Raw genomic sequence first — 18629 nt, 5'->3', positions numbered from 1 at the left:
GTGGACGGCTAAATGGGCTTATGTTGCCAAGCCATTGTTGGCTATTAAGGAACAGTATTTAACTGCGCAGGCCACTCTTTAATACTTTGCTTCAGTCCCGGATGCAGCTTTGGGCCTCCTATCGTAAATACCATTTTCAGAGGTATGGCTAAATTAGTGGATGCCCATACGGGCAAGCAGCCTATTCTGGCTCTACGTTCACCCCGGGGCACGGTCGCTTCTTGCACCACAGACATAGCTAGTTTCTTGCGGGAATACTTTGCTTCCCAATATGATGCTGGCCCTTCGCCGTCAGCGGACTTGGTTAACGATTACTTAATCTCTTTGGAGATGCCACGTTTGCCGGTGGAGGCGGTTCAGCAGCTCAATTGGCTTTTGCAGGCCTCTGAGCTACAGAAGGCTATTAAGGCTAGTAAGCCTGGCACTGCTCCAGGCCTGGATGGCTTTTCGGGAGACTTCTTTCGCATCCTAGAGACTCAGCTTTGTGGTCCCTAGATTGCCTATTATAATGAGGCTGTAAGCGGCGGTTCTTTTCCGCATTTTTCTAATGAGGCATCCATAGCTCTTTTGCTTAAACCTGGTAAGGCAGCGGATCTGCCTGGTTCTTATCGGCCTATTTCTCTAATCAATGTAGATATTAAGCTTTTCTCCCGTATTCTGGTGAATAGACTCCTTCCATATATCTCCTCGTTGATTCATGGGGATCAAGTGGGTTTCTTTCTGGGGCGGCAATTGGTGTTGAACGTGCGCAAGATCTTGCTTTCCTTGGCTCATGCTCAATATGTAGATGTTCCAACCTTGTTTATGAGTTTGGATGCGGCCAAAGCATTTGACAATGTTTCTTGGTCCTATTTGTATCATACGCTGGATTACATTGGTGTTTCTGGGTTTTACCGTGATGCTATTGGCTCCCTTTATGTGAACCCCACAGCTTCACTCTTGGTCAATGGGATATCCTCTGAGAAATTTCCTATTCGCTGGGGAACTCGTCAGGGTTGTCCCCTGTCTCCTCTGCTTTTTATTCTTACCCTGGAATCTTTATTATGTACTTTGTGGAACTTTGCGGAGGTGAGAGGGTTGCGTATTGGGAGGTAGGACCTTAAAAGCTTGGCATTTGCTGATGACTTACTACTTATACTCACGAACCCGGCACGCTCTCTTCCGGTGGCTTTGGATTTGATAGCGGAATATGGGTTTTATTCAGGCTTGGTTATTAATCTTGATAAATCGGTTGCTTTACCATCCCATCTTTCCATTCGTCATCAGTGGGAAGGTGTGTTTCCGTTACAATGGGCCGAGGCTTCTTTTAAGTACCTTGGAGTCTTAATTCCACATGATCTTGCTACTCTATATGCCATTAACGTGGGGCCCTTGTTTAGTTCCTTGTCTGAGAAGCTGCGTATGTGGCATACTTCCTCTCTCTTTTATGGGTAGAGTTGCATTACTCAACATGATTGTAATTCCCTCTTGGTTATATATCTTTCAAGTTCTTCCTTTGTATCTGTTACATCGAGACGAGGCCAAGTATATTCGTTCTCTTCAGTATTTCATTTGGAGGGGTCGTCAAGCGCGGCTATCTTATCTGCAGGCGGCACACCTGCTTTATAAAGGGGGTCTGAGATTGCTTAACTTTGCTACCTTACTATTGTGTGTCGTATGCGCCATATCAATGACTACTTTCAGGGAACATCTGATTTTTCCAATACCGCTTTAGAACTCACTTGCTTTCTGGGGGTTCATTTTAGTGCATATCTCAAATTAAGAGAAAAAATATTTCATGTAGCAAAATCTATTTCCAGTCAGTTAATAAAATCAAAAGGCACTTAGCAATTTCCAGATCAGATCCTTGCAGAATGGCACCTGAAGGCAACTACGTACTGTAACAGGTGTTATCCAGGGACAGCATGCAGATATTCTCACAACCCACCCACCTCCCCTGGTTGGCTTCTTATCTGGCTTACTGAACTGAGAAGCCATACGCCTATGTCGGGCTGGAAGGCACTCGCACATGCACGGTGCGGTCAGTTGTGAACTTTCTAAAGTTCTTAAAGTGCCGGTGCAGCTGTCCATACTAGGACTCTGTGGATGACATCACCCACATGTGAGAATATCTGCTTGCTGTCACCGGATAACTCCTGTTACGGTAAGTAACTGTGCTTTGTGTGCACTGGTAGCGATATAGAAATAATATATAGTAGTAGTTCTCAGAGGACAGCAGATACATGTTCTCACAACCCGTCCACTTTCCCTAGTTGGTTTCTTAGCTTTCTTACTGAACTGCACTTTGCTGAACGTTGTTTTTCAGAATAATCAATTACTAGTATTGATACTTTGCTGAACTATATATTAAATAAATATTGAATCCTGCCTATTCATGTGTTCCACTTCATTTTGTTTTGGTTTTTACTACAGGGAAAAAACAGAAATTTTGTTGTTTTTTTTTCCTGTGTCATCAATAGTGCATCCTGTTATTCAGTAGTGTATAGTAGAGAATGACACGGGGACCGTTTACCGTGGGTCACTGCAGTAAATCCACAGGAATGGAGACATTTGCAACTGGTTTACTGCAGGAATGGGGCAAGACTTTTCACTGCCCCACAGGAATAGGGACAAGACCTTTTACCGTCCCGTGGGAGCGGTAAAAAGTCTTACTCCTGTGGTAAAAAAAATTGCACCCGTGTCAGACTCGGCATTTTCTCCCCAGATCCTCTTACACCTATTTTACCTTCAGGAGCCAGCCATGCTACGATGAAGACAGAAGGAACCTAAAACCAAAGCCTGAGACCAATGTGATTTGAAGAATAAAATTACCAAACAAAAAGAAAAAAAAATATATTTTATATCAGTTTCTTTTCTAAAGTGCCGCAAAGGTAAGGGGGAGGGAGATAGATTTGGCTGGAGGGAGGGGAGGGGAGGGAAGGGGCCGTGCGCGCGATCGGTGACTGCGCGCCTTCCCTCCCTTAAGTTTCTTTACGCCATGAAGGTAATGGGGAGGGAGGGAGATTCTCGGGCTGCTGAAGGGCGGTGAGGTGGCGAGAGGGAAGTGGCTATGGGGACGGGGCAGTGAAGGGGACAGTGGGTTCGGGGATGGGGCAGTGAAGAGGATGACGGGGCGGTGGTGCAGTGATGGGGACAGATTTTTTCCCCGTATCATTCTCTAGTGTGTAGGACTGCTCAGTAATGCAAACTTTGGGGGGGGGGGAGGAATATCAAACTTTGCTACAGCTTTAAGACACATTATTAGTCTCTTAAAGAAACTTAAAGGGCCCTAATGTAGCCTGACTTAATTTCCCGTTGTAATATTTAAGTCACCTGAGTTACACAGTAATGCATGTTTTGCATCTAATTGCTATACAAATACCCTAATGCGACTGCAGTGATGAACTACAATTTGCATTAGAGTCAAAATACCACTGTAAAATAACCCCAGCTAGGTGGAGCACCCTGTCAGACTAGGTGGGAGGAACTTGGCATTAGTCCTATCTGAAGACTCCCTTGGACCACAAATGTTCTAAAGGAAGCCCTTTGAAGGTGCAAGGGCTACCTTAGTCGTGGGGGTGGGGAGCTTGGACTGTGTGGGAGTAGGCAGAGCTTGACCAATTGGGACTTTTTTCAGGAGGTCTTGTAAGCCAGGGAGACCTTGCATTGTCTACTCAGGAACACTGAGTCATGCCTTTGCAAGCCTAATGCTCCTGGGTCATTGGAATGACACTGCTTGTGAGGTGGCTTACAAACAGCATTATTCTTTTAACATGAGATTCTGTAACTAGGACACTATCCTTCCAGGCAGGTATCTGGAATAACACCCTAAGTGACCTCCTCCTGAATTCTTTGTTATACCATTCTTTCAGAAAATCACTGAAAACCCACCTATTCATAAGAACATAAGAATTGCTGCTGCTGGGTCAGACCATTGGTCCATCCTGCCCAGCAGTCTGCTCATACGGCGGCCCACAGGCCAAAGACCAGTGCTCCAAATGAGTCCAGCCTTACCTGCGTATGTCACAGTTTAGCAGGAACTTGTCCAGCTTAGTCTTGAATCCATGGAGGGTGTTTTCCTCTACAACAGACTCCAGAAGAGCGTGCCAGCTCTCCACCACTCTCTGGCTGAAGAAGAACTTCCTTACGTTTGTACGGAATCTATCCCCTTTCAACTTTAGAGAGTGCCTTCTCATTCTCCCTACCTTGGAGAGTGTGAATAGTCTGTCTTTATCTACTAAGTCTATTCCCTTTAGTATTATGAATTTTTCGATCATGTCTCCTCTTTTCAAGGGAGAAGAGGCCCAGTTTCTCCAATCTCTCACGGCAACTCCAGCCCCTTAACCATTTTAGTCGCTCTTCTCTGGACCCTTTCGAGTAGTACCGTGTCCTTCATGTACAGCAACCAGTGCAGGACGCAGTACTCCAGGTGAGGGCGCACCATGGCCCGGTACAGCAGCATGATAACCTTCTCCGATCTGTTCATGATCCCCTTCTTAATCATTCCTAGCATTCTGTTTGCCCTTTTTTTGCCACCGCAGCACATTGTGTTGACGGCTTCATCGATTTGTCAATCAGAACGCCCAAGTCTCTTTCCTAGGAGGTCTCTCCAAGTACTGCCCCGGACATCCTGTATTCGTGCATGAGATTTTTGTTACCGACATGCATCACTTTGCATTTATCCATGTTGAACCTCATTTGCCATGTCAAAACCCATTTCTCGAGCTTGATTATGTCACTTTGTAGATCTTCGCAATCCCCCTGCTTCTTCACTACTCTAAATAACTTTGTATCGTCCGCAAATTTAATCACCTCAGTCATCGTACCAATGTCCAGATCATTTATAAAGATGTTGAAGAGCATGGGTCCAAGCACCGAGCCCTGCGGCACCCCACTGGTGACACTCTTCCAGTCCGAGTATTGCCCATTTACCCCCACTCTCTGTTTCCTATGCTCCAACCAGTTTTTAATCCACGTGAGTATTTCACTCTCGATTCCATGGCTTGAAATTTTACGAAATAGTTGTTCATGTGGAACCTTGTTGAACGCCTTCTGAAAATCCAGATATACAATGTTGAACGGGTCACCCTTGTCTATCCGCCTGTTTATTCCCTCAAAGAAGTGCAGCAAGTTCGTCAGGCAAGATCTGCCTTTACTGAAACCGTGCTGGCTGGTCCTCATTAAACTATGTCCGTCAAGGTGATCAATAATGCGGTCCTTTATCAGCACCTCTACCATCTTTCCCGGTACCGAGGTCAGACTCACCGGTCTGTAGTTTTCTAGATCTCCCCTCAAACCTTTTTTGAAGATCGGTGTAACATTCGCCACCTTCCAGTCATCCGGAATCTTTCTCGATTTGATCGACAGATTGTCTATCAGTTGAAGCAGTTTAGCTATAGTCCCTTTCAGTTCCTTGATGACCCTCGGATGGATGCCATCCGGTCCTGATGATTTATCGCTCTTAAGCATATCAATCTGCCTCAATACCTCTTCTTGACTGACCGTCAACCCTGTCAGTTTCCCATCTTCTTTTCCAGCATATAGACTGATGGTTTCGGGTATGCTGTGTATATCCTCTTTGATAAATTCAGATGCAAAAAATGTGTTCAGTTTGTCTGCGTTTTCTTTGTCCTCCTTTAACACTGCCTTTATTCCATGGTCATCCAACGGTCCCACCACTTCCTTCGTGGGTCGTTTCCCCTTAATATATTGAAAGAACGGCTTGAAGTTTTTCGCCTCCTTGGCTATTTTTACTTCATAATCTCTTTTGGCCCTTTTTACCGCCTAATGGCACCTACATGGATGTTGTTTGTGCTTATTCCAGTTTTCGTCTGATTTTGACCTTTTCCATTCCTTAAACGAAGTTTTCTTGTCTCTGATCGCTTCCTTCACCTCTACAGTGAGCCACACCAGTTCTTTGTTCTTTTCCCTCTTGGATCCTTTCTTGTTACGTGGTATATATAGATTTTGCACCTCGGTGGCTGTGTCCTTAAAAAGGGACCAAGCTTGCTCTAGCGTTTTTACAGTGCTTATCCTCTTCTCAATCTTCTTCCCCACCATGAGTCTCATCTCTTCGTAATTCCCTTTATCCCAGGACAAGCAGGCAGCATATTCTTGACTGATGGGTGACGGCACCGACGGAGCCCCGGTACGGACAATTTTAGAGTGGTTGCACTCTAAGAACTTTAGAAAGTTCTAGCTAGGCCGCACCGCGCGTGCGCGAGTGCCTTCCCGCCCAACGGAGGCGCGCGGTCCCCAGTTTCTTAGTTTCCGCGGAGCTAAGAAGACGCGTGTTTCCAACGGCTGTTGGAAATTTTTTTTTCACAGTGTTTTCGCCTTCCCGCTCGCGCGTTTTTTCTCTTCGATAATTTTTACTTTTCTTATTTTCATTTGTTCGTGTTAAAAACAAAAAACAAAACCCACTTTATTTTCTTTTTTTGCGGTCGGCCCCAGCGGGGCCTGTTGGCACCTGCTACAGCCGTTTTTCCATTCATGCCCCCGTCACCGGGTTTTAAAAAGTGCCAGCGGTGTGCGCGCCCTATATCTCTTTCTGACCCGCACAAGTGGTGCCTACAGTGTCTGGGTCCGGACCACAGGGCTAAAACCTGCACCCGCTGTAGTTCTCTTCAAAAGAGAATTTTGAAAAACCGGCAAATACAACAGCGGATCCTGTTCGGTACCGCTATGGAAGTTCCTCCGGTATCGACGTCGGCAACTTCCTCCAAACCAACACCCACAGTTTCGGCACCGCAAACTACATCCCCAGTGTCGCAACCAGTAGGTAAGCCGGCTAAGAAGCCTTCCCCTACTGTCCTCGGGCCGCCAGTCGAGCAAGCAGTGAGCCAAGAACTGCAGACTGCGCGCCGGCCCCGTAAGCGCTCCGCTCCCATTGAAGTTACTGCCTCATCATCGGCATCGACTTCACCCGAGCGTCGAGCTGCACCGCAGGTACCGAGCAAGAAAAAAGTGGTACCAGTGCCATCGGGACCAACGTTGGATGAGCGTATTGCCTCTATCCTTCAGGCCCAACTTAAGGAGCAACTGCAACAATTGCTCCCGGCTCTTTTGACTCCGAGCCTTCCAGTGTCGGTACCTACTGAGCCTTCGGTGCCGATTGTCGATCAGCCTCTATTATCGGCATCGGCATTATCGGCACTGCAGAAATCTTTATCCATGCCTATTCTATCAGCAGAACCAAAGTCTCATCGACGCACTGTTCTTTCAGTTTCTGATCCGGTACCGGTCTCTGAAACCCGTACCGCTGTGCAGTCACCAGGTACCGTATCGACCCGTTCGGGGAAATCGGTACGCAAGACCAAACATACCAAGACATCCACTCCACTCTCTCAGGGCCATCTTCAATCGATACGGGACCCTGACTTGTGGGACGACTCCGATGATCCCCTCAGTACCGAGGAGGATTATTCGTCTGATGAGGATGATCCATCGGTGCAGGATCCTGCTGCTAAACCAGAGCACTCCTCCTTCACCAAATTCTTAAAGGAGATGTCAGACACTCTTTCTATTCCTCTAGAGTCTGACTCTAAAAAATCCAAGGCATTTCTTGATGCTTTGGATTTTGACCAACCTCCCAAAGAGTTTTTAAAGTTGCCCCTCCATGACATCTTGAGGGAAACTTTCTATAAAAATTTGGAAACTCCTTTGACAATACCAGGAGCCCCGAGAAAACTAGAATCTCTTTATAAAGTGATTTCTATTCCAGGGTTTGACAAACACCAACTTCCCCATGAGTCTCTGCTGGTGGAGTCGGCCCTGAAGAAATCTACGGTAGCTAGTGTTTACGCCTCTGTCCCTCCTGGCAGAGAGGGCAAGGCCATGGATAAATTTGGGAAACGCCTTTACCAAAATGCGATGTTGGCCAACCGTTCAGGTAACTACGCGTTCCACTTCTCTTTTTACCTAAAACATCTCATCCAACAGGTGACCTCTTTTCAAAAGTATATTCCGGACCGTAAACTTCCTGCTTTTCAGCAATGCACCTCTAGCCTTTTGCAACTCAGAAAGTTTATGGTCCGTTCAATTTATGATACTTTTGAACTGATATCACGGGCCACTGCTATGTCTGTGGCAATGAGAAGGTTGGCATGACTTCGAGTCTCAGACCTGGATGTAAACCACCAGGACCGACTTGCCAATGCGCCCTGCCTAGGGGATGAGCTGTTTGGGGAGTCCATGGATACCACCACCCAAAAGCTATCTGCCCATGAAACTAGGTGGGACACCTTGTTAAAAAACAAGAAGAAACCTTCTCCTCCTCGTCCATTTAGACAACAATCTTCGTATCAGAGGAGATTTTCGGCTCGGCCGGCTCAGCCTCATCCTCCTCAACCTCGGAGGCAACGCCAACAGCACCAACAGGCTCGTCAGCAGCAACAGCCTAACGTTAAACCTGCTCTTCAACCTAAGCCGACACAGCCCTTTTGACTCCCTTCTCCAGGGCATTGCCAGTCTTCCTCCCTCCTGTTCTCTTCCTCAGCCCATAGGAGGTCGACTTCGAATTTTTCTCTCTCGCTGGGAAGTAATCACCTCCGACCAGTGGGTTCTTTTAATCATAGCCCATGGCTACTCCATAAACTTCCAGACTCCTCCACCATTAGGCCTGCCAAAAGAATCTGCTTCCACCCACTCTCAGTCCCTCCTACTGGCTCAGGAGGTTCACTCCCTCCTTCTTCTCAATGCCATCGAACCAGTTCCTCAAGACCAGCGAGGCCTGGGATTTTACTCCCGGTACTTTCTAGTACCCAAAAAGACCGGAGACCTCAGACCAATATTAGATCTCAGAGATCTCAACAAGTGTCTGGTCAAGGAGAAGTTCAAAATGTTATCTCTTGCAACCCTATATCCTCTTCTCTCTCAGGGCGACTGGCTATGCTCTCTCGATCTCAAGGAGGCGTACACTCACATTCCTATCCATCTAACGTCCAGACAATATCTACGCTTCCTCGTCAACCAGCATCATTACCAGTACAAGGTGTTACCCTTCAGTCTAGCCTCCTCTCCCAGGGTATTCACCAAATGTCTGATTGTGGTCGCGGCTTATCTCCGCTCTCACAATTTTCAAGTCTTCCCTTATCTGGACGACTGGCTGATCAAGGCTCATTCTCCTCAGGCCGTTCAACTTGCCACCAATCAGACCATTTTCTTCCTTCAACTGTTAGGGTTCGAAATCAATCTACCCAAGTCGCATCTAATTCCAACTCAGCGACTTCAATTCATTGGAGCCATTCTGGACACACTTCAGATGAGGGCATTTCTTCCAACAAATCGCCTTCACAACATTCTTCATCTCTGTCAACGGGTGTTGCAGCAAACGTCCATCTCTGCAAATCACATGATGGTGATCTTGGGGCACATGGCCTCCACAGTGCATGTCACCCCCTTCGCACGTCTCCACCTACGTACTCCTCAATGGACCTTAGCGAACCAGTGGTCCCAAGCGACGGATCCTTGTTCACAACTCATATCTGTGACCTCGTCTCTTCGGCAGTCGCTTCTTTGGTGGTTGACATCTTCAAATCTATCCAGAGGTCTGCTGTTCCATCTACCTCCTCATCAACTGGTCATCACCACGGATTCCTCCCCCTATGCATGGGAAGCTCACTTGAACGAGTTCCAAACTCAGGGGTTTTGGACTACCCAGGAAAAGAAACACCACATCAATTTCCTGGAACTCCGAGCGATGTTTTACGCCCTCAAGGCTTTTCAACATCTTCTTTTTCCTCAGGTACTACTCATTTGCACAGACAACCAAGTTGCAATGTATTACATCAACAAACAGGGAGGGACGGGATCCCGTCTCTTGTGTCAGGAAGCTCAAAGGATTTGGACCTGGGCGACAGCTCGTCACTTATTCCTGAAGGCGGTCTACATCCAAGGGGAACAGAATTGCTTAGCAGACAATCTCAGCAGAATTCTTCAACCTCACGAATGGACTCTCGATCCCTTGACCCTCCGGTCCATTTTCTCTCAATGGGGCACACCTCAAGTGGATCTTTTTGCAGCTCCCCACAACCATCAACTGCCCCTGTTTTGCTCCAGACTTTACTCTCCTCACCGTCTGGAACCCGATGCATTTCTCCTGGATTGGACCAATCTCTTCCTTTATGCATTCCCTCCTCTTCCGCTCATGCTGCGCACATTATTCAAACTCAAGAGGGAACAAGCCACCATGATTCTCATAGCTCCACGGTGGCCCAGACAGCATTGGTTCTCCCTTCTACTTCAACTCAGTTCCAGGGAACCCATACCTCTTCCACTGTTTCCTTCACTACTTACACAGCATCAGCAAACTCTACTTCATCCCAGCTTACAGTCTCTGCACCTGACAGCTTGGTATCTCTCGGGCTGACTTCGGCTCACTCTCTCCTTTCTCAGCCTGTCCGTTCTATTATTGATGCCTCCAGGAAACCGGCTACTCTTCAATGTTACCAACAAAAGTGGTCTCGGTTTTCTTCCTGGTGCCTCTTGCATCACCATAATCCCATGTCTATAGCAGTAGGACTGGTGTTAGACTATCTTCTGTCCTTATCTGACTCTGGTCTTAAATCCTCTTCGATAAGAGTTCACCTTAGTGCTATTGCAGCTTTTCATGGAAAACCCCTCTCAGCTCATCCCTTGGTTTCTAGGTTCATGAAGGGCCTTTTCAATGTGAAGCCACCTCTTAGGGCCCCTCCTGTTTTATGGGATCTTAATGTGGTTCTTTCTGTGTTAATGAAACCTCCTTTCGAGCCTTTGACCACAGCGCATTTTAAATTTCTAACTTGGAAAGTGGTCTTTCTTATAGCTCTCACTTCTGCCAGGAGGGTCAGTGAGCTCCATGCACTGGTGGCTGATCCACCTTTCACTGTTTTTCACCATGATAAGGTCGTCCTCCGTACACATCCAAAATTCCTTCCTAAGGTTGTGTCTGAGTTTCATCTTAACCAATCCATCGTCCTACCTGTTTTTTTCCCAAAGCCTCATTCTAATCCAGGTGAACAGGCTTTGCATACCTTGGATTGTAAACGTGCTCTGGCTTACTATCTTGAACGCACCAGACCTCACAGATCATCTCCTCAACTGTTTTTGTCCTTTGATCCTAACAAGTTGGGTCATCCTGTATCTAAACGCACCCTGTCCAATTGGCTTGCTGCTTGCGTTTCATTCTGTTATGCTCAGTCGGGCCTGACACTGGAAGGTTCTGTCACGGGCCACAAGATTAGAGCTATGGCAGCGTCTGTAGCTTTCCTCCGTTCCACTTTCATTGAAGAAATCTGCAAGGTTTCTACTTGGTCCTCAGTTCATACTTTTACATCTCACTATTGTCTGGATGCATTCTCCAGACGGGATGGACACTTCGGCCAATCTGTTTTACAAAATTTGTTTTCCTAATGGCCAACCTTCCCTCCATCCCTCTTTTTGTTAGCTTGGAGGTCACCCATCAGTCAAGAATATGCTGCCTGCTTGTCCTGGGATAAAGCACAGTTACTTACCGTAACAGGTGTTATCCAGGGACAGCAGGCAGATATTCTTGCGTCCCTCCCACCTTCCCGGGTTGGCTTCTTAGCTGGCTTATCCTAACTGGGGACCGCGCGCCTCCGTCGGGCGGGAAGGCACTCGCGCACGCGCGGTGCGGCCTAGCTAGAACTTTCTAAAGTTCTTAGAGTGCAATCACTCTAAAATTGTCCGTACCGGGGCTCCGTCAGTGCCGTCACCCATCAGTCAAGAATATCTGCCTGCTGTCCCTGGATAACACCTGTTACGGTAAGTAACTGTGCTTTTTGGAAGTTCAGCGCTATGGCCATCGTTCTGGACCAATGTTTCTCCCCTGCTTCCAGGTCGAAGCGGATCATGTTGTGATCGCTGCTTCCCAGCGTCCCTTCTATTTCTACACTTTGTGCCGGTCCTTGCAGACAAATTTGTTTGAACTCCCTGACTAACTCCCTGTTATTATCTCTTTATACAGCTGTATTCACTATCTACCTGTATTTGTATCTGTACCTGCATCCTGTAATCACACTGTATACTTCTATTATTGTTCACCTTCTTGAACTGAAAAGGTATGACGAGATATAAATAAAGCTATTATTATCATTATTAATTTTGGCCTGTTCTTTAATACAGATGTACTTTTTCACCGCATTCTTTTAGAAATCATTCTATAATTCAATAAGGGTCATGTATCAGTTTCTGCCTGTAAATAATTGTACTGCTGAGAATAGATGAATGTATCAGAACTCCTAACTTAGAGATAAGTTAAAAAAAAATTTACACTCTATGAATAACTCTTTTGCCATTATTATGTGTACTCAAACATGGCTATATTTATGATTTCTTCAGGTAGAGTCTGTATTGAGACAGGGGCTTACCATATTAACTTGGTCATCTCTGACATTAGACAACTTCTTTAAAGATGTAGATGCAGCCATGAATAATTTTAATCAACTTTTAAAAAAGGTATGTATTCACTTTAAAATATGATTTAAATACATTGTACATTTGGTATGAATGTTTTCATTTTAGTTTAAAGATAGCATTGCCTTTACAAGTAAAAGATTGATTTAGTTATATGATATTTATATATAGAGAGGCAAATTCTATAAATGGCGTCCTGATTGTAGGTGGCAGTAGGTGTCCTACCGCTGTCTAACCAGTCAATCGGGACATATGGTTTTAAAAAAAAAACAACAAACCATCCTGAGACAGGCTGCCTACATTGTAGGTGCTTTTGCGAGCCTAGGGAGGCGCGTAGGGTTGCTTAAGCTCACCCAAGGCTAGGTATGGGTTTGGTTTCGCCCAGAAGTGGCCTTAGGTGAGCTTAGGCGGCCCTAGGTGTCTCCCTAGGGCTTTGATAGGCGCCTGAAATGTGGCCTACATTTCAAATATCAATAATCAAAAATGGACAGAAACCTCAAAAAATGTCTATAACAAATCAAACATACAGGTTTCAAGCACAACTGTGTTTAGATGAACAAGAGGAAAAGACCTCAGAAGCCTGCACCACAAAGAATATGAAATTCCAAAAGTGGTTAGCAGCAGGACAGGTTCTCTATCATAGGTCTCCAAAAACCTCTTGTGGCTGATTGGCGAGCTAAATAAGCTAAATATTATCGTGTATTAAGTACTTCAATGATAACAATCAGCATAAAGCACACTTATCTCAAAAGAAGATAAGAGCCCGACGGGACCCATTTCGCCAGAATTTTGGCTTCGTCGAGCGCCATTTTTTGAAATGCAAGACTGAAATGCAAGACGGTTCATACTGAATGCATTTTTCAAAAATCCCCCAACAAAGCCAACATTATTTTGAGATAAGTGTGCTTTATGCTGATTGTTATCATTGAAGTGCTTAATACACGATAATATTTAGCTCGCCAATCAGCCACAAGAGGTTTTTGGAGACCTATGATAGAGAACCTGTCCTGCTGCTAACCACGTTTGGAATTTCATATTCTTTGTGGTGCAGGCTAAATTTCAAATAGACACGGCCGCTGAACTGATTGTGGCAAGGGAATCTCCCTGCCGCGATCAGTTTAGCTGCTGCAGCAGGGAACCTGTCACACAGTGAAGTTGGCCGGCAGGAGGGATGCCCAGTCCTTTTGCCGGAATCCCTGAAGCTCCCCCCCTCCCGAATGTCAGTGTCAGGAGGAGTGCTTAATTCCTTCTGCTGCCACCCCCTGAATATCACCGGCAGGAAGGATGCCCAGACTCTCCTGCCAGAAACTCGAAACCTCCCCCCCAATGAAGATCAACGGCAGGAGGGATGCCCAATCCCTTCTTTCAGAAACCCCCACCCCCTCTTAAGATCAACCGCTGGAGGTATGCCCACTCCCTCCTGCCGGAACCCTCCAAAGAATTCATGCTCCCACTCTGACATCCCCAAGCCCACCCAGATCCCCCTCCACGTACTTTTTTCTTTCAGGTCTGCCGGAAGGATGTTTACTCCCTCCAGCCAGCAGGCCCGCCTCCTCAGAATGGCAGCCCTTCCCCTTCCCGGTTCATCCCATAGGAAGGGCTTTAGTTTTCCCACCCAATTGAGCTACTTTTTAAGCCCCCCAGCAGGAAATAAAGGGCTTGGGCGGGTGGCGAGTTTATGGGCTATTTTTTTTATTTTCCAGTAATGAGCTATTTTGGGCGGGTATTTTTTTTCATTGGTTCTGCTGCAGCACAACGGGCCAATTACAAATGATCTTAGGAACTCTGAGGTCATTTGTGATTGGTCCATTGTGCCCTAGCTGAACCAATGAAAATTCATTCATGACAAGAATGGTCCGGACACCGTTGCGTCTGGAACAGCCATGCTGAGCACTGCAACTGAAGCTGGGCTGCTGCTGCTGATTGAGAGAAGTGCCAGGGTTTTGGACAGCTAAGTGGAATAAGTGAGGGGCTGCAGTTAGGAGTCGTGATTGCAGGGCCTGGGGGCGAAGTAAAACAGTGGCCAAAATCCCCACCTAATTGCAGAAGGTTGCCACCCCAAAAAAAAAACCAAACAAACAAAACAGCACCCAAAATTGGCCAAGATAAAGTTCCCTGTTACTCTTCTGTCTTTAAACAATCTGGCCAGAGAGATGAGCAGAGGAGCCAACTCTGGGGGTGCTGAGCCTAACGCTCCCTTATTTCCAGGCTTAGTGTGACCTACATATGAACATTTGCTGGAGAAATGCGACTAAATCTCCCTTAATTTCATGGCAGACAGTTGATCACCCTACTAAGTACCCCCACCATCAAGATTTCTAGGGAGGGCTTATTTGTTCGTGAGCTCCAACTGCAGTCAGCGTGTGAGACCCCTCTCTTCCCCCCAAGGGTTTCTGCTAAACCAGCAGACTTGTGAGTCACTACAGGACCCATCCAACGCTCCCAAAGTTATCGGGGGTGCTAAACCCCAGCAGAAACGACTTCTCGCTGGACACAGTCAAGGGCAGCCATAGAGCTAGCTGCTATGATAGGCAGCGATCCGCTTCAGCTTTGAGCCTCACCCAAGATGATGCTGCCAAAAGGTCATCCAGAAAGACGCACAGCTCGACTTCTGCCACTCTGCCAGAAGTAGCTGTTCACAAGGGCTCAGAACTTCGAATCTCGTCAAGATCAGTCCGGTGGGAACAGCCACCATCCTGAGCAGTAAGCTGACCGTGAACACAGTGAGAGCATAGCTTATGCTGCTGTTGATGCATGTTCAGACTTAGAGCGGGACTCAGAGACGCTGGAGGGAAAGCTGCAGAGCCGGTGGCAGGTTGCTAGTGAAATTGGCATTGCTTCATGGAGAGATGGTAGGAGATGCTGGCTGGGAAATGATGGAGTGATAATTGCTGGCTCAGGGGGATAGGAAATAGTGTGAGACAGGGATGAGAGAGATGATGGCTGGGAGTGGAGGGTACATGGATGAGATGCTGGCTGGGGGGGGGTTGTACAGCTTGCTGGGGTGTACAGGGATGAAAAAGATGCTGGGGGAGGGGGTATACAGCTGGCTGGGGGGTCCAGGGATGAGAGAGATGCTGACTGGGAGGGGGTACAGACAAGAGAGAGAGGGATGAGTGAGAGATGCAGACTTCATGGGGTAAGGGCAGTGGCGTACAAAAGGTGTGGGGGGGGTGCAGACCGCCCCGGGTGCACAGCCGGCCAGATCCGGAACCTTCCGCACTGCTCTAAACAGCACCTGCACCTCTGTGCGGCTGCCATACTTATTCTGAAGCAAAGTTGGCAGCCGCGCTGAAGAGCAGGAAGGTTCCGCGATGACTGCTTCTGCTTCCTCTGCTCCGGAAGACGTAAGTGGCATCTGAGGGGGTGGACCGGCAGCTGCAGTCATCATGGGACCTTAACGCAACTCTCTGCGTCTGCCGGCCCATCCCCTCTGACATCTTCCGGAACAGAGGCAGCAGAAGCAGTCATCGCAGGTTTGCTGGTTTGAAGGGGGAGAGGAGCATAGAAGGGTGGTGGAGGGGAGAGAAATGGGGTCAGGGTGGTATGGAAGGGTGGTAGAGGGAGAGAATGGGGCAGGGTGGTATGGAAGGGTGATGGAAGGGAAAGAGGCAGATGCTGATGAAATTGGTGTGCAGTGAAAGGAGAGAGACATAAGGATGGAATTGGGTTGGAGGGAGGGCAGATGCTCATGGGAATTGGTGTGCAGGGAAAGGGAAGAGAAACATAAGGGGGAAGAATACTGGATGGAATTGGGTTGGAGGAAAAGAAAGGAGGCAGATGCTGATGGAATTGGTGTGCGGGGAAAAGATACTGGATGGAATTGGGTTGGAGGGAAAGAAAGGGGCAGATGCTGATGGAAGTGGGGAGAAGGGATATTAGAGAGTGAAATTCACTCAATGCCAGACCATGGGGGTGTGGGAGAGGGAAGGGAAGAAGAGGAGAGATATGCCAGACCATTGGAAGAGGGAAGGGAAGAAGATGGATGCCAGACTAATGGGGATGAAGGGAGAGATGGAAGGGGAAGGCATAAAGTTTCTGGAAGGGGAATAGAAGGAGAGAAGATGCCATATAGAAGGGGCAGAGAGAGGGTAGACAGTGGATGAAAGGAAGAGAGTGCCGTCATCTTCTATGTTTCTAAGATGAGGAAAGCAGAAACCAGAGAAGACAAGGTAGAAAAAAATTATATTTATTTATTTTTTTGCTTTAGGGGAGATGCATCGCTTTTTCTGTGGTGTTACATTGTATGCAGAGTCCAGCTTCTTGGTGGTTCAATTTAACCTTTGTCTACGTATTTCTATTTTATTCCCCCTTTTACAAAACTGTAGAGCGTTTTTTTAGTGCCGGCCATGGTAGTAACAGCTCTGATGCTCAGAATTCTATGAGAGTCTGAGCTGTTACCACCGTGGCTAAAAACCACACTACAGTTTTGTAAAAGGGGAAGGGGTTAGTTTGTGATTACATATTCCATACTAGGCGAAGGTGTTTTCTGTGTTCTGTGTGTTTTCTGTTAAGATTGACTGTGCAGGATTGATCTGTACTAGTCTGGCTTGTTTAGTTTTACAATGGGTGTATTGATGTTGTACTACTCACTGCAGTATGTAAAATGCTGCCTTTTCCTAGGTACTCTCTTGTGTGACGGGTGGATTGTTACTAAAAATCATGTTTTTCATATAGATGGGGGGTATCAAAAAAATGATGGGCCCCGGGTGTCACATATGCTAGGTACGCCACTGGGAGAAATGCTGGCTCAGGAGTGGAAGATCCAGCACACCAAGAAGAACATCCTGCTGTCTGTTGGCATATCCCAAGGCTCTGTCCTGGGCCCTCTCCTCTTTTCCATATATACCCGCTCTCTTGGTACACTGATCTCCTCTCATGGTTTTCAGTATCATCTCTATGCTGATGACTCCCTCCACACTGGATATCTTTAGAGCATAAGAACATAAGAAATTGCCTCCACTGAGTCAGACCAGAGGTCCATCTTGCCCAGCGGTCCGCTCCCTCAGCGGCCCATCAGCCCTAATTGCCTGAACAGTGTCCCTGAGTAATTTTGTAACTGCCTCTAATCCTTTAATCCTATCCCTATAACCTACCTCTACTCCTATCTGTACCCCTCAATCCCTTTATCTTCCAGGTACCTATCCAAACCTTCTTTGAAGCCCTGTAGCGTACTCCTGCTTATCACATCCTCCGGTAGCGCGTTCCATGTATCCACCACCCTCTGGGTGAAAAAGAACTTCCTGGCGTTTGTTCTAAACCTTCCCCCTTTCAATTTCTCTGAGTGCCCCCTTGTACTTGTGGTTCCCCATAATTTGAAAAATCTGTCCCTGTCTACTCTTTCTATGCCCTTCATGATCTTGAAGGTTTCTATCATGTCTCCTCTAAGTCTCTAAGATTTTGTTCTAAGTTAATACTTGAAGGGTATTAACGTAGAACAAAATCTTTTCCAGAGAAAGGAAAATGGTAAAACCAAAGGACATAATTTGAGGTTGAGGGGTGGTAGATTCAGGGGCAATGTTAGGAAATTCTACTTTACGGAGAGGGTAGTGGATGCCTGGAATGCGCTCCCGAGAGAGGTGGTGGAGAGTAAAACTGTGACTGAGTTCAAAGAAGCGTGGGATGAACACAGAAGATTTAGAATCAGAAAATAATATTAAATATTGAACTAGGCCAGTTACTGGGCAGACTTGCATGGTCTGTGTCTGTGTGTGGCCGTTTGGTGGAGGATGGGCAGGGGAGGGCTTCAATGGCTGGGAGGGTGTAGATGGGCTGGAGTACGTCTTAACAGAGATTTTGGCAGTTGGAACCCAAGCACAGTACCGGGTAAAACTTTGGATTCTTGCCCAGAAATAACTAAGAAGAAGAAAAAAAAAAAAAAATTAAATTGAATCAGGTTGGGCAGACTGGTTGGACTATTCGGGTCTTTATCTGCCGTCATCTACTATGTTACTATGTCTCCGCTTTTCCAGGGAGAAAAGCCCCAGCTTTTTCAGTCTGTCAGTATATGAGAGGTCCTCCATACCCTTTATTAGCTTAGTTGCTCTTCTCTGGACTCTCTCGAGTACCGCCATGTCCTTCTTGAGGTACGGCGACCAGTACTGGACACAGTACTCCAGGTGCGGGCGCACCATTGCATGATACAGTGGCAGGATGACTTCCTTCGTCCTGGTCGTGATACCCTTCTTAATGATGCCCAACATTTTTGCCTTCCTTGAGGCTGTGGCGCACTGCGC

At 46.9% G+C, this 18629-nt stretch overlaps 1 protein-coding gene across 1 annotated transcript in view; it reads left to right on the top strand.

Annotated features, from left to right (window-relative positions):
* Positions 1-18629, top strand: part of DNAH8 (dynein axonemal heavy chain 8) — a 1666792-nt gene that overhangs the window by 693829 nt on the left and 954334 nt on the right. Inside the window, 1 exon segment of the mRNA XM_033937418.1 lies at positions 12319-12435. Within this exon segment, the coding sequence (XP_033793309.1) occupies positions 12319-12435 (117 nt within the window).

The sequence above is a fragment of the Geotrypetes seraphini genome, chromosome 3, assembly GCF_902459505.1.
Source record: "Geotrypetes seraphini chromosome 3, aGeoSer1.1, whole genome shotgun sequence".
Taxonomy (NCBI): domain Eukaryota; kingdom Metazoa; phylum Chordata; class Amphibia; order Gymnophiona; family Dermophiidae; genus Geotrypetes; species Geotrypetes seraphini.
This window is presented reverse-complemented; position numbering and strand designations above follow the sequence as displayed.